Here is a 23,134-nt window from a genome sequence, read left to right as displayed (position 1 = left end):
TTAGAACATTCAGCAGTTTAATCCAGTTTGCAAAGCACAAGTCTCTTTTCCTGTTTCCTCAAAACTAGGACATACCAACCTATGTTATATTCCCAAGAATATAGTTTAAAATAATGAAATTAATAGTAAGGACATAAAACTGTATTTATACTAATCTAGTTCCACTGATTAGTTTATTTTCAGCCAAACTATTTTATATCTATTATCAATTTCCTTCTCAATTAAATGGGGGTGGGGTGGCTAGGTGGCACAGTGGATAAAGCACCTGCTCTAGATTCAGGAGGACCAGAGTTCAAATTTGACCTCAGACACTTGACACTAGTTGTGTGACCCTGAGCAAGTCACAAAAAACCAAAACAAATCAATTAATGGGGGTTATTTTGTCCAATTTAACAAAAATTGCATCATTACAGTCTCAACCCATCTATTAGCTTTTCATCCTGTGGAATTCTTGTCCAGTTCTTTCCATAACTCCTTCCTCCAGTGTTTTGGAGACCTTCAAGCTCTAGTTCTTTAAGTATTTCTTTTTTTTTTTTTTTGACTCGATATCTCCAGTGAATCAATAGAACCACAATAAGTGAAGGGGAGGGGGGAGGGAAAAGATAGGAAAAGACTGAGCTTTTTGCCCATGCTTCAGTTTTCACAGTTTTCACTTGCACCCTATCCTAGAAGAAAAATTACATGTCAGAGGGTTAATGCTAAAATGTAGTACTTTATTTAGGTAGGTTATAACCCTATATCATAATGCTTTAAGAACTTAGAGTTCACAAAGATAAATTCTCAAAGAGGGGAGGTCCAGGAAAGTTAGAACTTTTGTTTCTAGAAGTAAGGGCTTCACCCCTGCCACAAAAACAGTAAAAATGATCTTTATTAGAGATATTTTGGTCTCATTTTAACAGATTAGGAAATGGAAGCCTAGAGAGGTCCAAGATCATTGAATGAGTTAATGTTAGTGTCTGGAATTAGACTTAGCAAATCATCTAATTCCTAGTCTAGTATCAACTCATTCAAGTAGTGATGAAATGCTTCAGGATAAAGCATGTTATGATATTTTCCTGTACATCATTTGCCATGTTTCTTATGTAAAACCTACTAGAGAAAATTTCCATAGCATAAAAAGGGTCCAACCGCCAAGATAATAGCTCTTTTCAGCAGTTCATAGCTTATTTAAAACTTAGTTTTTGAACCCTAACCTAGGTTTCTTTGAGAACTTTCATCAAGGGTCTTTTTTAGTATTAAAAATAAGACAATTTTAATGTTTTAGAAATAATGCAGTTAAAATTTAGCAGTATTGGGGCAGCTAGGTGTCACAGTGGATAGAGCACCGGCCCTGGATTCAGGAGGTCCTGAGTTCAAATCTGGCCTCAGACACTTAACACTTACTAGCTGTGTGACCCTGGGCAAGTCACTTACCCCCAATTGCCTCAACAACAACAAAAAATTTAGTAGTATCTTTGACTTGACTTGAATTTTTTTTTTTTTGGTTGAGGCAATTGGGGTTAAGTGACTTGCCCAGGGTCACACAGCTAGTAAGTGTTAAGTGTCTGAGGCCAGATTTAAACTCAGGTCCTCCTGAATCCAGGGCCGGTGCTCTATCCACTGTGCCACCTAGCTGCTCCTTGAGTTTACTATTACTAAACTTTGAATTTAGTAATTCACAGAATTATTATTCGGTCAGTTTGAAAATGTCTTGTTATACTGTAGAGAAAATGATTGCTGCGGTTAGTAGTGGGAAATAATTTCTAACTTAACTAGGTTATGCCAATTTCTCTTTTCTTCAGATGGGCGTCCACTCTATGTGCTTAGGCTGGGACAGATGGATACCAAAGGTTTAGTTAGAGCTCTTGGAGAAGAGGCTTTGCTGAGATACGTAAGTGTGTGTGCGTGTGTGTTTATGTTAAAATTTTTTAAATTTAGCATGTTAATGCTAATGTTAGCAGAATGTTGTAAATATTATCCTCTCATTAAAGGATACAGCTACAGAATATTGGTCAGTCAATCAACAAGCATTTATTAAGTGTCTCCTATGCTGGCCACTGGAAATACAGACAAAAATGAAACAGCCCCTGCCTTCAAGGAGCTTACATTCTATCAGGGTTGACAACATGTACTAATATAGGTAAACAAAAGATATGCAAAATACATAAAGGTGATTTGGGGGAGGGGGAAAAGAGAACTAGTAGCTGTAAGAGCAAGAAAAGCTTTAGAAGGTTCTGTTTGAGTACCTTGAGTATGTAAGGTACTTGGGTTCCAACAGGTGGAAGTGAGGAGAGGGTGTACATTCCTGGGGTGGAAAACAGCCATGTAAAGGTGTAGAAATGGGAGATGGGATGTCATGTATAAAAAACAGTAAGGCTGCCAGTTTAGATCACAGGGAACATGAAGGGAAGTAAGGTATAATAAGGTTAGAAATTTAAATGTCAAACAGTATATATTTAATCCAAGAGGTAATAAGGGAATGATATGGTCAGACTTGAGCTTTAGGAATATCACACTGGGAGAGATTTTTGGAGGTAGAAATGGCAAATTTTGACACCCAATTAGATATGAAGGATAAGTACTTGAGAATTCCACCAAGGTTGCAAACTTGGCTGACTGGGACAAGGGTGGATTTATAGGGGGAAATAATGAGTTCTCTGCTGTTGGACATGTTAAATTGAGGTACATACAGAACATTCAGTCCTGTAGGCATTTGGTGATGTGGTACAGGAGCTAAGGAGAGATATTAGGGCTAGAGAAATAGATCTAGTAGTCGTTTGAATAGAGATTAATTAAACCTATAGAAGCTGAAAAGTTCTCCCAGACAGTATAGACAGGAGAGGCAGGCCTCAGACAGGACCCACAGTGAAGAATTGTGATATGGATGGTGTTCTTAGTAAAAGAGAAGGGTCAACTCTTTCACCAAGAGAAAACAGTGTCACAATTCCAAATATAAGTTATCAGGATGATAAGAATATCCAAATTGCATATTTGAAAAAGGTAAAGTACTTATATTCTTTACACTTACTGAATATCTAGGCTAAGACATCTCATGGTGCCAAAATGCCTTCACATTTAGGAGTATAAAACATACATTACCTGGCTATTCTAAACTCCTTCATTCTGAAGATATATGAGAAGTTTTTAACTCCCTCCCTTGGACGTTTATTGACTAGTATAAATGCTATTTCATATTGGATGGCTAATAATTTGTGAAATATAGCATATGTCTATATTTCCACATAAACAAAATATTCTGGTTTTTGTTTCCATAGGTACTGTTTTTGACATTCTTATGCCATGTGCATATGAATGGCAAAAAGTACCTATGTTAGTAGGCAAAGGACCTGAGTTGGAATGCTGTCTCTGCCATTTCTTTCACCTTTGTGACCTTGGGTGAATTTCTTAGGACTCAGTTTCCTCAACTGTGAAATAAAAGATTGTATTAGAAGACCTCCAAAGGACCCTTTTAACACTAAATAGTCTGTAATGACCTGTAAAAATAATCCCTGTGCATTATTATTTTTATAGCAGATAACAACATTAATTTCCATTGTCCTTTCAACATAATTCTGTAGTTATATGCCTCCTTATGCCTAACTAAGGTAAATATTTTTGTGGGTGTTCTGTATTCATGCACAGGTTCTCTCAATAAATGAGGAAGGATTAAGAAGGTGTGAAGAAAATACAAAAGTGTTTGGCCGACCTATCAGGTAAACATGGGATTTTGTAATTGTATTCAATCCAGTAAACCCATCCATTACAATAGTTTAAGGCTAGTTGTTCAAGGCAGTGCCTGAAGTCTCTAGAAAAGAATAGTTTTGATTTCTAGAAGTTAAAAAGTAGATGAAAGGAAATTTTCTAAACTTGTGGGTATTATCATAGGGTGGGAGTAGAGGAATATAAATCTCTATTTTAAGGGAGTACAAAGCAGAGGTGGAAATTATTGCATATATTTTAGTATAAGTTATGCATAATATATCTATTTTAGTTAAAATAAAATTCACAAAGTGAAGCTAGGATGACATTCCTTTCAATTCAAAATTAATGCAATACTTTGATATGTGCAAAGTCAAATTTAAGTCAGTGTCTTGAATTTAACTTTAGAATGATCTACCAAAATTGCTGTCAAGTATTATAGGTTCATAATCCAGATGAATTATGTCATTATGCATTTGATACACACTTTGAATGTGAGCTATATGAGATGACTTAAGCAATCTTTGTGTGGAAGTTAAAAGTACCATAATATTATATTTTTCATTGCCATTAATATTGGTTAGTACAATATAGCAAACTGGTTTTCCAAAGCCTTTTTTAAAATGTGAGAATAATTTAAAAATGAATGTTTATAAATAATCACTTAAATTTTTAACAATTAAATTTAGTTATCTTAAATTTTTGATTGTCTAATTTTTTAAAGTGAAAGGATATCCCTTCTTGATGGATAAATACATAATTAGGTTAAATCAGTAGCATAAATGCAGAACCACAAAGTAAAAAATGCAAATGATGATCTACTACCATATTTATAATTGAGATTCACAAGTACTATTGTTGATGAACACCTCTGTGTTTGCTTTCTACAAAAGACTTAGCTGAAGGTAGCATGAAACCTAATAAATTTAAATAACATCTTGAAATTGTACATGCAGAATATGTTGGCAATACAAGAGGTTTTTTTTTTCAGAGAAAAGTAGTTGCTTTTAGACTTTTGGGAGGGGGACAGGGCAGTGAGGGTTAAGTGACTTGCCCAGGGTCACACAGCTAGTGAGTGTCAAGTGTCTGAGATCAGATTTGAACTCAGGTCCTCCTGAATCCCGGGCCAGTGCTTTATCCACTGCACCACCTAGCTGCCCCTAAAAGTAGTTGCTTTTAATGAGCATAAGCAATAACAAACTTTTGGCATCAAGACCATGTAGCATCAAAGGGATTGTATTGTGTAAGGCTGTTTATAGACTTGCCTAGATATAAAAAGCTTTGATTGGAGAAACTGCGTGTAACTGTTGATATGGTTTAAATGGTGCTTGTTGAATCATATACAAAGTAGCTTTGAATCATTTTACTGTAGATAATATGGTGGAAAGGAATAAATAAATGAAAAAGTATTTATTAAGGGTTTACTGTGTTGAAAATATTGTGGTAAGCACTGGGAATGCACAAAGACAAGCAAGACATGCCTTCTCTTATGTGGCTCATAGTCTGAAATGGGGAAACAACATAACATGTAGGTGGTTTCAGCTGCAAATCAGATGGAAAGGCTTGGTGGTTCTTGGGGTACAGTGGCAAAGTAGGTGATGTAGTGCCTCTTCCTTAATACCTTTTCCATTTATTACATTTGTGATCCATTTCTGATGTTCAGCTTTTTGGCAGAGCCAAAGATTTTGCTGTCCAGATGTTCTATTCCAGATCTTAAACAGCTCTGGCTGCTGAGAATACTGGGTCTATGTCACCTGCAAGGCAGTTGTTAGGTCATATCTCCACAGGTATTTCTTCCCTGGACAGAAAATTTAGGGACTAAGCTGGAAGAGTAGGATCAGTAGTCTAGAGATGCTTTCTCCACTGCCCCGCCCCACCCCACCCCACCCCCGCCGGAGCTCTTGGGCTCAGAGTCCTGGACTGTCTTTCCCAGAGTCTAAGGTGGTTGAGGTAATGACAGTGGTTTGATACACTTGATACTTGCCACCTCCTCTGTCCCTTAGAAAGGAAAATTGCCTATGTGTCTGAAGAATTTTGCAGTTCTTCATTGGAGAAGCTAAAACTTTCCTATTTTGAGTTACAAATAGATGAAACAGTAAATGCTCAGGAGGCTCATTTTATACTATGTGCAATATGATGTTGAAACGTGTTAGGGAAGATTTTTTTTTTTTTGGCTGCCATAACTAGCTTTACAGAGCAATCTTGAAGATAAAATAAATCAGTATATATGAAAATGTAAAATGTCAAAGTCTCTATCATTAGATGCCTATTGATATTTTTCATATTAGAAATTAAAAGTGATAAAAATTTTGAAATTTATTAATTTTAAAATAACAAACTAATTACATGTTAATATGAGTAACATTTCAAATGAAGAAAAAGCTATATTTTCCAAAACAAATTTAGTGACCCTGTTTTTACAGATTTTTCTTAATCTTTTTAATATCTGGCTTAATAGAAGATAGCTAGATTCCCATATCTGCTTTTGCATTCAGTTCATTATATTGATTTTGGTTGAAGAAAATCTGGTCTCCCACAAATATGTAGTTGAAAAATGGAGATTTTTAAAAATAGGCAAATGACATCTTAAGTATTGTCATGAATAGTATTATTTAAAAAGTAGTTTTGATCTCATGGACCCTCTGAAAAGGATCTCTGACCACCCTTGGAGAGTCACTGTTCAAAATAAATCCAGGTAAAGTCTTTGAATTTATGCTCTGATCTAGATATGAATATAGAATGACAAAATGAATACATTTGTGGAAAAGTTAGAGATATGGGTAATTCACCAAATTAGACTTTTATGTGTTTCTCAGTTTTAAATTTTAAAAATTCTGTCCTACAATGAAATAGAAAGTAAAGCTCTACTTACAAATGACTTATATACAAAAGCAGTTTTGTTTTATTTTTAAGCTCTAGATGTTTCCAAATATCAATGAGTATATAAGCCATGGACTAATTATATATTTCACACAGTATTAGAGTTAGAAAGGATCTCTGCATCCACCATCCAATCTGTGCTTGAAAGGAGAAGTTCTGTTACAACAGATCTCTGCTTTATACAGTGATAGTGCTCATAATCATCATATAGGCTCTTCTTGAAGACTTCCCAGGGGAGAAAGTCTTTCACCTTTTGAGACACAGCACCTTCTACATTTGGCTAGCTTTCATTGTTAGAAAGTTTTTCCTCATAATGAAGCCTGGACTAAAAATAGAGACCACTTTCTCAGTGCACTGGAGACTGCCCACCAAATCAATATAGAACTGTTAATAATTAGTCTGAGTCAGATATCTTGTTCACAAAATAAGGGATATCAAATGCTTTGCTAAAATTTAGGTAAATCTAAGGTCTTGCTGATCTACTAGTTTAGTAACTTTATCAAGAAAGGAAATGAAGTTAAGTCTGACATGAGCTGTCCTCTATTGCAATCACTGCTACCTTTGCTAGATGTTCCTAGCCATCTCCTTTTTTTTTTTTTTGGTGAGGCAGTTGAGGTTAAGTGACTTGCCCAGGGTCACACAGCTAGTAATTGTTAAGTGTCTGAGGCTGGATTTGAACTCAGGTCCACCTGAATCCAGGGCCGGTGCTCTATCCACTGTGCCACCTAGCTGCCCCCCATGCCATCTCTTTAATGGTTCATTCTGGTATTTTCCCAGTAATCGTAGTTCATTGGCTTATGCTGTTAGTACTGGATCTGCACAAGAAAAGCTAATAAACCTGTGATGTAGTACACTGAAAGAAGCATTTGACCCCCAAAATCATTTTGGCATCAGATGAATAAATAGTACTCTGGTTTATCAAATAGGTGATATAAAATTTCTTAGCATTCATAACATTGTAATACCCAAATAGTTTTGTTCTCTCATCCATCTGGATTGTAAGAAATTTCAACAATGCAGATCACAACCTATTCATACCTGCCCAACCTATGCAACTCTTATACATATCTTTCTTTTATGTTGCCATGCCCAACATGCTAGTAGTCTTTTTGTTTTTCTCCTGATGTTTAAAGGATACCAGTGGACCATCCTAACTGTCCACCTCTCAGTATTTAGAGACATGATTACAAAGGTGGGAATATGTGTGAGAACGATGATACGTTGGAAAGCATAAGTCAATAATAAAGAATGAAGGACTTGTAGACTCCACAGAAGTCTCATGTCTTTTTACATGATTAATGATTTTACATGATTAATAAGGTAAGCATAGTAGGTGCTAGATGTGATAAAACGAACAGTGAATCACAGGGGACACTGTCCCAAGCTTCTTGTGTTGGGCACCAGGGGCCTGATCACTGGTTTTTTGCTCTGAGGCCGCCAGGGCTCATGAATTCCTCACTACTTTAGGCTTTTTCTTCTCTCTGGTGTGGCCTGGCTTAGTTGTGCCTTCTTTGTGGGTGGTTCTCCATCTGGCAGTTTGAACTGGGGGCACCTCACAACCGTCCTGCTGTGCCACTAGCCTGTTGAGCCAGGACCAAGGGGCCTCAGCTGCTGATCTGTGCTGTGCCTAAGAGCCTCCTGTTGGCTTGGCCAGATATCCTCTGAGTGAGACAGACCTTCCTGAAGACCACCTAAATTATCTTAAGCTTGAAGATTTTTTCTCTTTATCTTTTTGTATGTTCTGTAGCTCCAGGATCCATTTAGAGGCTTGATTTAATGTTGTTTCTGAGGGAATCTTGGGAGAGCTCAGGCAACTTCCTGGCTTATCTCCACCATCTTGGCTCTGCCTCCCTTTATCAATTAAAGATATTAAGCTTGTAAAGAATTTTCTAATTAAACTCCATGGATTATGGAGTTTTTTTATTTTAAAGATTTGTATTTTAAAAATTGTAACAAATTTTAATTTTATTTGAATAGAACAAGAGCTCAGAAAAAATTCACCTGGATTATTTCATGAAAAGTGTGAGGCCAGACAATTATAAAATAAAAAGAAGAGGATTTCACATTAGCTGCAAAAAAAGAGGAAACTACTGTGTTATGGGGTTTTATAAATATGTATACATATGTTCACATATGTATTTGTCTATAAGGGATAACTGATCATGCCAGTCTGTTTGAGTTCATTTGGCAAACTCATGGTATACAGGTCTGAACTGTGACCAGTTATAATTCTCAGCATAAAAATTTTGAAGTAGATTTTAGCAGTTGGGGTTACGTGACTTTTCCAGTTGTCACACAGAGCTGATTAAGTGTCTGAGGTTGGATTTGAACTTAGGTCCTCCTGACTCCAGGGCCTGTGCTTTACCTAATGTGCCACCTAGCTGCTTTAATAATAGATTTATAATTGGAAGAGTCCTTCAACATAAACTGCTATTATATTTGTAGATTAAAATTTTTCTTCTTAAAATTGATAGTTCATGGACCTGTCTGGTGGATTTGGAAGGATTGAATATGAGGCATTTATGGAGGCCTGGGGTGAAAGCACTTCTCAGAATCATTGAAGTTGTTGAAGCCAATTACCCTGAAACATTGGGCCGCCTTCTTATACTCCGAGCTCCAAGGGTATTCCCTGTCCTGTGGACACTGGTGAGTTTGAACGCTAAACTAGTTGCTTTCTGTTTGAAAAACATAGATATATTTAAACTTATATGGTGGTGAAATAGAACAAAAGAAGCAAAGAAAGAATTTTTTATTAAGTCACAGAAAACTTTTATTAACAAATAATAACATGTTTGGTGATGAGTTTTGGCAGCATATTTAATATGGTGGAGGGGAGGATGGGAGACTAGTTTCTTTGACTCCTTAGAGAGGCTTTCTTGGTTCGTGGAGCTGTTTCCTAGAATTGAGCAATAGAAAATAATGTTGTCTGTGCTGCTCAGAGGTTACCCTTGTCCAACCATTAGCTCTGGGAAGAGGCCAAATGATTGGTAGAGGGCTCCAAGGATAGTAGCCATATACAACAAAGTAGAGATCAAGTTGGTTCTGTCATACCAAGTAAATGGATTTCATTCTGACAGTAAAACAAGACAGTAAATAGAGTACAGTGAAAGCTGCATAATCTGCATATTAGTTCTCACATGTAATACTGCTTTCCTTAGTATTGCCCTGATATCGGACCTGGGGTTTGATTCAGTTGCTTTGCTGCAGTCATGGCTAGCTGTTTGTTTTTTTTCTCTTATCCTGTTTCATTCTTGTATCAACACTGTTTGAAAATGCAACAGATAGATGTTTTTGATAGTCAGGTAAGTCTTGAAGGCCAGGACATAGGAGCTTTCTGCTTCAAAGTGTTTTCATTCTTCTAATGATTTTCTTTCTTCTTTTCTGTTTCTCTCCATCTGGCTTATCTTTTTCCGATATGAGGAGGCCTAGAATCTTCTGATCTCTCCCTCATGTTGATTTCTATGAGGAAAGATGAAGAGAGGCCTGTCAGACCTGGGCTCCTCTTGGTACAGAGCCAGCAGTCTCTTAACACCATCGCCCTTTCTGACAACTCTCACCCTTTATCATCTGTGATTTTTTTAAAAATCTGGAATAAAATTAGTTGACTTTCTGCATTAAGTTAGTTAACTTAGTACCATGCTAACGTGCTTTATAGAAAAACTTTGTAAAACTATTCTTAACCTTTAAATGTAATTTTAAAACTCTGGAAACTTGCTAGAATGTTCTCTTTTCTATTGTTTATAGGTTAGCCCATTTATTGATGACAACACAAGAAAGAAGTTCCTTATTTATGCAGGCAATGACTACCAGGGTCCAGGGGGCTTGCTGGATTATATTGATAAGGAAATTATCCCGGATTTCCTGAGTGGAGAGTGTATGGTAAATATTTAAGCATGTATAATATTAGACTCCTCCCCCCTCCAAAATAAAGCAATTGTTAATTTTTTGCATAAGCAGTTATTGTAATTTGCTGGGTTTTGTTGAAGTATCTCCTATTTAGTTTTATTTTTGCTAAATATTGCAAGTTTGCCAAATGCTAATTTGTATATTAGCAAATATTAAAGTTCATGTGATACAGAATCTTATACTGATGTAGTTTTATACATATTGAGCTGCTACTTAAAACCAGATTGTAAGTCAAATTATGTTTTAAATATATCAAAGGAGTTTTATATTTAAAAGAATACTAATGAAAATCCATTTGTAATGTAGGAATCTTTGGAAAATCACATAATGAAATGCCAAATAGCTCTTATATACAAATCTGTTTTTTTCATTTAAACTCCTTGAGAATTTAGACCATTTTTTATATCCCCAGCACTTAATACAGTAACTGGCACATAGTAGATTAGTTGCTTAACAAATGCTTATTTATTGACTGATTGATTCATATGTTGGATTTTACTGTTTCATTATGGAAAATTGTTGTTTGGTTATTTTCAGTCAAATCCAACTCTTTGTGAACCTATTTGGGGATTTTTTGGGGGCGGGGCAACGATACTGGAGTGGTTTGCCTTTTCCTTCTCCAGCTCATTTTACAGATGAGGAAATTGAGGCAAACAAGGTTAAATGATTTTCCCAGGATTACACAGCTAGTTAATTTTCTGAGGCCAGATTTGAAGGGAAAATGACTCTTCTGAATTCACATCCTGCAGTGTGCCACCTAGCAGCCCCATTGAAAACTGAGCAAGCAATTAAAAGGTGGTAGACAATGGGTGTGGAATGATGCATGTATTGTATATTCGTATGTTTGTTTAGCTTAACTAGTTTTGGGTTTGGGGGGAGTTTGGTTATAAAGAAAGGGGTCTTTGGAAGGGATACTATTGGGAAGTGACTTGTTTTTAGGAAGCAGCAATATTTTTTTATGTCTTACAAAATAAAGATGAATAATTATTTCAAAACCCATAGATATTTCCAGATAAATTTCTATGTAGATATAAATAACACTTGTTGATTTTTATTTTTCAGATAGCATTTACTCTTTTACAGGTTGTTTTTCTTTATGATGAAAATTCAACTTCCCTTTCACCTGTCAGATTTTCAAATTTATGCTATCTCTTTTCCACAACCTCTTAATTTTATATTTTTGAGTCTTTTTTTTTGCTTACTCCTTACTTCCTGCTCATATCAAACTATTTGATGTCAGATGTATGTGGTCTGAAAGCTATGTGTTCTCCTAGTTGGCCCTGATGCAGTCCTTAAAGTTTGTGTGTGTGTGCGTTTTGGAATTAGAGGATTCACTTAGTCCATATCTCAGCTACTCTGAATAATTCAAGCACCACTCTCTATTTTTTTGGCCATATAGTTATATATCCTATAATATTAGAATACAGTCTTAGAATGTTAGAATTAGAGGAAACCTTAGTGATATAAACCCCAGCATTTTATAATTATTAAAGCCTGAGGCACATGAAAGGTATAAGTGATTTTATCGAAGGTTTCACACTAGAAGGGGATAGTGTGGCACAGGAGCAACTGAAGTCAACCTGAGATGAAAATGTTCTGTGATTTGGTATTTGCTTATTACTATAGAAAGAAGTTTCATGGCCTTGAATATTAGGCATCTATTAAGTAAACACCTAACCTTTTAAAATGTGCATACTTTGAATTTGCCTCATTTTTTAGTTAAATTGAGATCCCAGGAAATGATTAGCCCAAATGGATAGGAGACTCTAAAAAAGGCTCAGAGGAAAATATAGTCATCTAAAGGACAGAGTCAAGAAGCAATTAAATTAATAAATCCATAATTTATCAAATGATTACCATGTCATATAAGAGCAACTTGTTTATGTACGAAATGGTTCTTATCTTGTTGCTTACATAGTCTGTTGAAAAAGATTACTAGCTATGAACACATTTTTGGCTGCATTTATTTCCTCTATAGCAATGCCTTTGATATTTATAAATTTTACTTTATAGCTAATAGGGATAGTCATATTTAGGTATTATATTATCTCTTTGTACCTGAGCTGTATTATTCACTTTAGTATTTCAGAGTAGATCACTGATTTTAACTGACTAGTCAATATACTGTATAGATAGCTAAGTGATACAATGGATACAATACACTAGACCTGTAGTCAGGAAGACCTGAGTTCAAATACAGCTTTGGACATTTACTAGCTGTGTGTTTGCCTCAGTTTCCTCATCTAAAAAAGAGAGATATAAATAGCACCTACCTTGCAGGGTTGTTTTGAAGATAAATTGCAATAATATTTGTAAAGTGTTAGCTTAAAGTGCTGGATAAATGTTAGTTGTTGTTATTAGCTGTTATAGTTTAAACATATTAAGTTCACCCACACTTGTGCTCTTATAACTCTTATATAATTTTTTCAGTCAATTAAAGCTGCACCATGGTCCCCAGTGTGACTAACCACACACTTAAGCTGTAGTATTTATTTCTATAATTGCTCAAATCCAGTGACAGTGATTTTTGTTAATGCAGGGAGTCCATGAATTTTATGAACTTTGGAATCAAGCAAGTCACTGGGGAAATTTACAAAATGTGAAGTTTATGATTTCAGCTTCCTTTATTAAACAAAATCATAATAAAAGGAACAAATACCTTATTTCCCTCCTCTCTATAGTTATAGTGTAAATGTTTGACTTATGGTTAGGCATGAAATTTGGGATTTTTTTTCCAACATAGTATAACTGTAACTTAGAGTACTTATACATCATTATTATTGTGCCATTGAGAATCCATTGAGAAACAAAATATTTCCTTTCTATCATTATTATACTTTTACAGTTGAATAAAAATACTATAGTAATTGAATAAGGAACCTTATACATTCAAGTTTGGCAGTAATTTGATTTTTTTTTTACTTGTTTTCATTTACTCAATGCAAAGTGAATATATTTAAGTAGTTTGCAGAATATTTTGCTTAATTCCAGAGAATATTTTGCTTCAAGACTAGCATTTTCCTTTTTCTAACTATTTCATAAAGAGTAAAGCATATTAGGATGTGATGTTTGCCAGTATATTTGGTTTTCAGAAGATTAGTATGTGTTTGTACAGCTTTACTTCGTTTATTTATATTTCTAGTGTGAAGTGCCAGAAGGTGGGCTTGTTCCCAAATCTCTGTACAGGACTGCAGAGGAGCTGGAAAATGAAGATCTAAAACTCTGGACTGAAACCATCTACCAATCTGCAAGTGTTTTCAAAGGAGCACCACATGAGGTACTGACTAAGCCCCCTCCTTTGCACAGGCCACCTAAAAATAAGTCTTAATTAACTGCTGGAGCTGGAGCTGTAGGAGAAAAGAGAGAAACATTTTTATTATTATATTGGCCTAATGAGATCAGTTAGTTTGGAAGATTTAACTGAATAGCCTTTTTTATAGCAATTAAGAATTTAATGCTATTACTAAGGTACAGTTATTCCTTGAAGAACAGGATAGGTATGTTCTGCAATGTGAACTATAAAGCAATTTTAGAAAATATTAAACTCCATTTCCTTCCTGAGATATTATTAATCCATTAGAGGAAATATATTCTTGGGAATAGTGTGGGGGAGAAAGATAAACACACCTCTCCTTGCTGTTTGTACTTTCCCTAGTGTAGCTCATAAGATTCATTAAGCTAGAAGCTTAAGATGCCTATTCCTTGCCATTTTCTCAAGCTTGGGACCTGGCTACCTTCACTGAATTTATCAGTGATACCTTCCACATTGTATGTGTAAATATATGCTATAAAGGACAAACTCTCATCCCATGTTGCTAGCGTTTCTCCTGATACAGTCTGTGTTATACTTTTGCAGCATGTCAGTAGAATAATTAGGTTGCTGTGGAATTGAACAACAGGTAGAAAATAGGTACATGTGGTGGGAGCACTAACCCTCGACCTGTGAAAGTTAGGCTCTTTTTTCCTTAAAAGATACTGAAACCATCCGTAAGACTTAATTGGATCAGGGGCATAAAGGCTTAGGCTGGTAACAGCACTTTCTTGTCTCCTGAGTGTAGCAATCAGTGACAAGAAGCTCCAGGCTATCTGATGTTTAACTGGCAGACCACCATGGACAGTGTATAGACAGGGGACCTTTGCTTACTTGAATCAACTTGTCTTTTTAATGCATATCATATCCTTGTTGAATATCATTTCCCTGCTGTAGTTAAGTAAATTTCCTTTTTTGTTAACTACTGAATGTCTTACTTTGTTTCAATATCATACTTAGTTTATCAGAAGACTGGTTTGAGTCAGGCCCAGCCCATAACAATGCTTTACTCAAAATATCTAGGGCAGCATTAAAATTCTGTTCAGTGACTGACTGAACAGGGTAGGCTAAACTCTGTCCAATTCATTCTCTGCCTTATTCCACTGTTGGAATTTTGCATATAATCTAACACACTTTGCAGTATACTTATGTCCTTTTTATATCTGGGGGTTGACCTTGGGGGGTAGCAGTGGGTTTGTATGTATCTTTTTTAAGGTAATTGCCGTGCTATGAGATCTAGGTGACTTTCATTTGTTTTATGAGTCAAGAGTCATTGGATGACTTAACAAATTACCTAGTCTTGATTTATCTTATGAGATTCAAAAAGTCGTAGTCCTTTTTTTTTTTTAATCTTTCTTTTGTGTGTGTTTTTTGCTTTTGTTTTTATTTTTTGTGGGGCAATGAGGGTTAAGTGACTTGCCCAGGGTCACACAGCTAGTAAGTGTCAAGTGTCTGAGGTCATATTTGAACTCAGGTCCTCCTGAATCCAGGGCCGGTGCTTTATCCACGGTGCCACCTAGCTGCCCGCAGTCATAGTCATTCTTAACCACATAATGACTCTTCCTAGCCCACTTATATAAAAAGGAGAGGTTCTTGTCTGTACAGTGAGTCTTAAGGGTTCAAGTGTAGACCAATAGTCGGCTATAGGAAGCACATTTTCCTGAAGAAAGATTGTGTTTTATCATTCAGTTAACACATCCATGGAAGGATTTGAACCTGTCATTTAGGAAATTCTAAAGTGATAACTAAACAGAGATAAATGTCAATAATACCATTGTCACAAGGCTACCTTTCTGCCTTTCCAAAAGATATCCCCTCTTTAAAACAAAGTGACAGGGGCAGCTAGGTGGCACAGTGGATAGAGCACTGGCCCTGGAGTCAGGAGTACCTGAGTTCAAATCCGGCCTGAGACACTTTACACTTACTAGCTGTGGGACCCTGGGCAAGTCACTTAACCCCAATTGCCTCACCCCCCCCCCCCCAAAAAAAAATCACAGTGACACAATAGCAGATCAGATGCCCAAAAGAGTACTGTGTGTGTGTGTGTGTGTGTGTGTGTGTGTGTGTGAGAGAGAGAGAGAGAGAGAGAGAGAGAGAGAGAGAGAGAGAGAGATAGAACAGTTATTTCTTGGTAAACTGTTCTTTAGTGAGAAAATAATTCATTATGTAGATTCCTTTAATTATGACACCATTGTCATATTAATATTCTTGTGCCCTATTTTGATCATGTCACTAGCATTCCAGTGGCTTCTCATTGCCCACAGAATGAAATTTGAATTGCTTAGTTTCACACTTAAGGCTTACCAGTACATGGCCTAACTTATTTCCACTATCTATTTATAAAATAAGGTGACTTCCATGCAGATGTCAAAATCATGAAACTGAAATTCCTTCAAAGCTGTAATAACAGAAAGAATTTATGTTTGATCCTCATTAATAATTAAGTAAGGTATAAAGTAGTGAGATGTATGCATACCCAAATGTATCTCTCTCATGGATGATGTCCAATTTAGAGTCCAGACATAATTAGATTCCTTATAGATGGTGTTCATGAATGACATTGTGCTAATTGAGTCAAACCCTAGAATACCTCAAAGTGTTATAAATGAGATCCATTATCACCCTAAAGAGTCCCCAGGTGTCATCACAGGAAAACCAAATGTAGAAAAATTCCTCTTACCCAAACTCTTCTATGTGGTTGAATGTAAAACTCAAAGTTGGTCCATCATTATCATAAACAAAAATAGTTTTCTAGTGCAGGGGTTTTTAACCTAGAGTCTATGAACTTGGTTTTTAAAAATATTCTGTTAGCTATTTCAATAAAATGGATATCCTTTGTCATCTAAAAAGTTTATTTTATGCATTTAAAACCATTCTGAAAAGCCATCCATCTGCTGCACAATTACCAAAGGAGTCAATCACATTCCTACCCCTCTTTCCCCAAACCAAAAAAAAGGTTAGAAATCTGAGTTGTGATGATACCCAGTGGCTACATGTCTTAAAATACCACAGTTGGGGCGGCTAGGTGGCGCAGTGGATAAAGCACCGGCCCTGGAGTCAGGAGTACCTGAGTTCAAATCCGGCCTCTGACACTTAACACTTAATAGCTGTGTGACCCTGGGCAAGTCACTTAACCCCAATTGCCCCACTAAAAAAAAAAAAAAGAATACCACAGTTTCCAAAGAATTAAAGTTGAAGGCCACTCTCAGTGGAAAGGTTCATGTTGGGTATGAGTTAGCATCTATATCTGAGGGCATTGAAGGACTTGAATATGTGCCAAGGCCAAGTTGCCACAAGAGACCAATCATGAATTTGGAAGATAAAGCTCCACAACCTCACATAAGAGTGTCGTGACCATTTAGCACTCTTAAACCTCCAGATATGTTAGAGAAGTAGAAGCACTGATGAGAAGTGACATTGGAAGCACATATTATTCTCTGTATGAGCTGTTGCAGGTGTGGCTCTAACACCAACACACTTTTGGTTTAGGTTCAATTTGGGGATGAAATGAGGCACTTGGGAGTCATTGAACATTTAGCAATGGAGGTTTACTTTCTCCTGACACAGCAAGGATCTAGTGCCACTTAGTTTCTCTGAATGTGGCGCACCCCCCCCGCCACACACACACCCCTTGAAATATAAAGGGTCAGTAATTCCTCAGGGTTTGGCAATTTATGTGCCAAGCATCCACCTAGTCTCAGAGGCCCAGATTACATGCAGCTAAGATTTTTTAATGCCTCATCCAGGAGCTTCATCAGGGAAGCTGGGGAGATAAGGGAAGGTGGGACTGAAGGAAGTTCCATCAGGAAAATGCTGGTCTTATCACAAAAGCAAGAGAACCTGCTTCAAATGACATTGCTGCTGAAGAGTTGTCTTGTAACCTTCACATGGATGCTAGTACTTGTGTTGGTATGGATAGGGACTGGCAGAGGACCAGGAACTCCCCAGGTCCTTGGAAGCACCTGAGAGGACTTGCAGCATTCTCATTCCTTGCATTTGTCCAAGGTTTGGCCAACTCTAATTTGTGTCTTTTGCTGAAGACCATGAGCTATGAACTAGGTTTTTCTTTCCTCTCTTTGGGGCCTGTTGATTACATTTATCATATAACTCTCATTTTAGAGAGCCTTTGCTGCTAAATGTTGAGAAATGGGTAGGAAAGTCTGATCACCTCTCCAGCTTTTAGAATTAGTCCCACAAGTTTAGGACAGTCACATGCTGAAACTGGAGACTATCTGATAAACATTTTTCATTTTGTCTTTTGTCAAAGAATTAACTCGAGACTTTGCATTTTTGTGGCTTAACTATGGCATTTTGTATTACTTGTGCACACAAAGGGAGAATGAGACCATGGATACAGAAGTAGATCTCACAGCTATTTTTCTCCAAAAAGTCGGAATATGACTGACCAAACAAATTATAGTTTTACAACTGCATCAAGAAGCAAAGAGTTGAGCAGGTGCTTTACACCAAAGTCCTGCCTAACGGAAGCATTCTAATATTTAATTTACAACCCCACAATCAAAGGACCTCATGCTACCATCTATAGTCCTGCTTCAGGGCAGGAACAGTTCTTTGTAATGCCCAAATACTCAGCAATAGTACTTAATTCACACTATGTGCTTAATACCTGTTGTTTGATTTTTGTTCTTCACAGATTCTTATTCAAATTGTGGATGCCTCTTCTGTGATCACTTGGGATTTTGATGTGTGCAAAGGTGACATTGTTTTTAACATCTATCACTCCAAGAGATCACCACAACCTCCTAAAAAGGACTCTGTGGGAGCTCACAGCATTACTTCTCCAGTAGGAAATAATGTGCAATTAATAGACAAAATGTGGCAGCTGGGACGAGACTATAGTATGGTGGAATCCCCACTCACTTGCAAAGAAGGAGAAAGTGTTCAGGTAAAACCGTCTATGTTGCCTTTTCCCAGTGTGGGTATGCGGTGCTAAAAACAAGTCAAGTAGTTTGTGTAGAACCTCAGAAGTTGTCTTTTCCTAGGCTAGAAGAGGCCAGGAATTTCCAGTGTTAATTTTTAAAGAAAGAAATTATTAAAGGGGAGTTGACTTTTAAAGAGTTAAACTTGAACCCATAGTCAAATCAACAAGGCCAGTGATTTTCATATTTAGTAGAAATAGACTTTATTAGAGGTCTGTCATGTGCATTCAGTTCTCTAAGAATTGCAGTGTATTTTAGAAAACAAAGCCACAGCAATAATATTTGCCCATTTCCAAGGAAAAAATCATCTTTAGTTCCATTTGACTCCCATTCACAAGGAAGTAATTCAGGTATTTGTATTTGTAACTGAAAATCAAAAGATTTCCTCTGAAATATTTTTGGCTAAAGTAGCCTTTGTCTCCTTGAGAAAATAATTCCAGAGTAAAATTGAGTAAGTATTAAGCATAGAAATACATTTAAAAATGCATTCAGTTTTTTTATTTATCAGTTTTATTGATTGGGATCATAATTTTCCAATAATTTCTTTCATGATAAGCCCATAATTTTGCTACCTTCAGGTCCCCCGACTCCCATGGACATAGCTTCCTTTTTCTAGACATAAGCTAATTTTTTTAAAAGGCTACACTTTGCTAGTAGGTAGCTGGTGGAATTCCTTCTTTACTATGTCATAGTCAGTTTGCTTCCAATTTCAATTTTACAGGAAAAGGGATTTCAGCAGTTCATCCTATAAATTTTTAGTGCAAGCAACAGTTAAATTATCACATATTCCTTAATCCTGTAATGTCCTTGCGATGGAAAGTATGCCTTAAATGTGTGAGTGAAACCAAAATGATATGTCTTGATCATAGATAGGATTAGCGGAATGAGACTTAAAAACAAAACACCTTTGCTTCTGTCAAATCCAGACAGAAAACAGACTTGGAAAATAAGATTCTCTGCAGAAATTGTTTTTATATTCATTGGTTTCTAGGGCTCACACGTGACCAGATGGCCAGGTTTCTACATTCTACAGTGGAAATTTCATAGCATGCCAGCTTGTGCCACTACCAGCTTACCACGAGTGGATGATGTGCTGGCATCACTACAGGTTTCTTCTCACAAATGTAAAGTGATGTACTACACAGAAGTGATTGGTTCTGAGGATTTCAGGTATTGGGTCTTCTCTTGTGTTCACAAATGGTTGTTGTTGTGAGTTGTATTGCACTGAAAAAGGTTATATATAAGGATTCCTCAAATCTTAGTTCAGTCTGCATGACCTTAAATTGTTTCTTGGTAAAAGGGTGGAGGGGAAGAGATAAAATTTAAACAAAAATTAGGAACTGGGACCTCATGGAGTTTATAAGGTTAGTAGGCAAGAAGATATAATAAATAATACAAAAGTAACTTTAGAAAAAGTGTTTCAGCATTATGTGGGATTGTTCAGTGAAGACTTTTTAGAGATAAGTTTTCAATTAGATTTTTCAAAGAGATGATAGAGGGAAAAGGGAATATTTGGGTTTAATGTACAGTTCTTTATTACTGAACCATAAAAGGAAACTCTTAAAATTTCTTCCTTTCCATATGTTCAATTTCAGAGGTTCTATGACCAGCCTGGAATCAAGTCACAGTGGTTTTTCCCAGCTAAGTGCTGCCACAACCTCTTCCAACCAGTCTCACTCCAGTTCCCTGATTTCCAGGTAGTGCAACAGCGCAAGTGAAAAATGCACAGATGAAATGAGATGGCAGGAGCTCCTCGGTGACAGCCAGCTGCACTACAGCATACTCAGCAGTGACATTTGTGCAAATCCCTCTAAGATCCTTTTAGATAGAAAAATAGCAGTTCAGATTTTAAATGTAGTGATTTTGAGCCTGAAGCTAACTCAAATAGGTAGTTTTAATTCTAAACCTAACTTTAAACTCAGTAGCCATAAATTTTGTATACAGCGTGCACAAAATCAAACTTAAAGCACAAGGGCTCTTCTTGAAAAGAATAGTTTGTATACACTGATTAAGAAGTAGACCATTTAAAGTGTTGATGCAAAAAATTTTTTTTCCAACAAACTCTACCATGGTGCATTAGTGAATGAATTCCTATGAGAGCCTTCATAAATTAGACAGTTCCTTGAACTTCTTATATAGAACAGAAACTTTCCAGCTTGTCTCCCATAAATCCCATCTTTGTCCTCGTGTTCTTCCTGCTATTCTTTTGAAATGTTCTATATGTAAAATGACAACTCACTGGACACCTTTCCCTCCACGAAACCCTTTATTAAATCTGGAATAATTCAAAAACAACTCCTTTGGGAACTTCCAACCCTGCTGTGGTCAACTTGAAGTGTTATTCAACAAAAGGAAATTTAAAGGGGGCTGCCCTAACTCAAAGGAAGCTCCTACATTTGTAAAACTGTACTTTCTTTGACCTTTTCTACAATTTCCCAGCTCTTCAAATTGGCAATCAGATTTTTCTGCTAGAAAAAATACATTTGTTTTCAGTTTTCCCTCTCCCCTTGGGAATTGTTTTTCATGTCTGAGATTCATCTAAGTCTGGGCATTAAGTGCCCAAACTGTCTCCTGAACTTATTGCAGCTTCTCTTCTGTATCCCTGATACCACAATGCATTCTTGAAGCTTAATGTACTAAAATCATGGTCATTGGAACCTAAATATTTATTAACTAAAGGAGATTTCATTTGGAAAATAGCATGCCACCAGCAGCTATTCCTTCTCGTAGAATTTTGTGACATTCCCAACTCACCAGCCTAAATTTTGTTACTACCACATCAGCATTTGCTATTAATTCAGCAGAGTAGTTTTTGTAGAAGTCCTGCTTTGTACACAAGAACTGAATCTTCCTTTTCTTTATAATAGAAGCTTAGTTCACATTACAACAGGATCCTCCATAGAAGGAAATCAAAACATGCAATTAGTTTGCCTTTTACATTTTTCTCTTAAATTCCCAAGTACAAGAAAACAAAACAAAACCCTGCCTTGTCTTTAATGTAATCCTGTGTGGGAAAAGCAGGTAACTTAAAAATGTGTCCTAAAGAGAAACTGGAGAAGCTTCATTAATGAAGATGTTGAAAGCATGCTTTTGTGTTGTTTTTAGAAATTGTGCCAAAACCTAAAAAGGCCATTTTCTGTTTACCTACTGTGCATATCAATTCTGGCTTGAATTGATTTAAAAACAAAGAAATTTCTTAAGGCATCAGTTGGGCTGTCTCTGTGGCCAGAGAACTGTGTGTGTGTGTGTGTGTGTGTGTGTGTGTGTGTGTGTGTGTGTGTGTGTGTGTGTGTGTGTGTGTGTGTGTGTGTTGTATTTGGGCCAAGGGGTGAGGGAGGGAGGAACAAATAACAGATGGCTGAGAAAATCCAGCCTCCTGACACCAGTTAATTAAGTTCTTCCAAAGCTAGCATATTCCCTGAAAGAGTTCTTTGGCTTTTATGTTAATTGCCTGCCTTTCTAGACCTTAGCTGTGTTGCCTTTCATAGGATGAGCTTAATGTTGGCCCAGAATGTTGTTTTCAGAAAGCATGATAAGGGTTATTTAATTCAGTGGCATTTGTGCTGCTTCCAGATAGTGCTTCCTGTTTTCCAAGTTATAAGGACCTGAAGATGGTCCTCTCTTCTCTTCTTTCTCTCCTTATGTTTGTCTCAGATGGCGATTTTGCTGACAGCTGCAAAGAAAGTGCTTCACTCAACAATCTACATCTGCCCAGAGATGTTTTTAGAGCTATTTGAATTGTAGCCATTTTAAGTTGGCTCAAAAGTGACATGTCTTTTTTTTCCATGAGAATTTAATATATCTTTAAGAGCCCAAAGCCCATTACTGCACAAATGCTTACAGGGTTTATTCATGAGGAAAGTAAGATCCAATTCTCCCTTTAAGAGAATTGATGCAACAGACATAACCTGATTATGCAGTTCGCAGTATGCCTATATAATTTTGCTATTTCGCCTCTTTTCCCCCCCCAAAGTGTGATACTATTACTGCTCTCATTCCACTTACTTCTGGCACTTAGGATTCTTTTGGCTTCTACCCTGTATCGCTAGTCTTAGCCTACTCTTTTTCTTGAATTCATTATTCACATATCGAATTCTGTAAATGATTATAAACATATTACCTCACTCTTGGTAATAAGATACTGATAGTCTTTAAAAGATTTTTTTATTGTTATCAATAATAAATGTGAACTGTTTAAAAAAAGTATTTCTTTTTTGAATGAATTCAGCCTGCCTAAATTAGAGCTTGGAAATCCTGGATAGTGGAAATGAGTGAAGAATCTGAGTTTTTTAAAAATTGGTTCTCACTTCTGGATTTTACCAAAAAAAAAAATACTTGGGTTCTACTTCATTTTAGTAATTTCAAGGAGAAATTAAGAATATGGCTTAGATGAATGGTTCTAGGTTCATTGATATTTAAC

At 36.4% G+C, this 23,134-nt stretch overlaps 1 protein-coding gene across 1 annotated transcript in view; it reads left to right on the top strand.

The window, feature by feature from the left end:
* SEC14L1 (SEC14 like lipid binding 1) overlaps positions 1 to 22,925 on the top strand; it is a 77,485-nt gene extending 54,560 nt beyond the window's left edge. Inside the window, exons 9-17 of the mRNA XM_044002172.1 lie at positions 1,782 to 1,870; positions 3,622 to 3,692; positions 9,033 to 9,204; positions 10,303 to 10,437; positions 13,607 to 13,741; positions 18,429 to 18,680; positions 19,706 to 19,884; positions 20,310 to 20,411; positions 22,369 to 22,925. Coding sequence (XP_043858107.1) covers positions 1,782 to 1,870; positions 3,622 to 3,692; positions 9,033 to 9,204; positions 10,303 to 10,437; positions 13,607 to 13,741; positions 18,429 to 18,680; positions 19,706 to 19,884; positions 20,310 to 20,411; positions 22,369 to 22,384 — 1,151 coding nt within the window. The 3' untranslated portion in view covers positions 22,385 to 22,925. The remainder of the gene's footprint in view (positions 1 to 1,781; positions 1,871 to 3,621; positions 3,693 to 9,032; positions 9,205 to 10,302; positions 10,438 to 13,606; positions 13,742 to 18,428; positions 18,681 to 19,705; positions 19,885 to 20,309; positions 20,412 to 22,368) is intronic.
* The last annotated feature ends 209 nt before the right edge of the window (positions 22,926 to 23,134 follow it).

This window comes from Dromiciops gliroides, chromosome 4 (genome assembly GCF_019393635.1).
Source record: "Dromiciops gliroides isolate mDroGli1 chromosome 4, mDroGli1.pri, whole genome shotgun sequence".
Classification (NCBI taxonomy): Eukaryota; Metazoa; Chordata; class Mammalia; order Microbiotheria; family Microbiotheriidae; genus Dromiciops; species Dromiciops gliroides.
The sequence above is the reverse complement of the archived record's forward strand: the minus strand, read 5'-3'. Positions and strand labels throughout refer to the sequence as shown.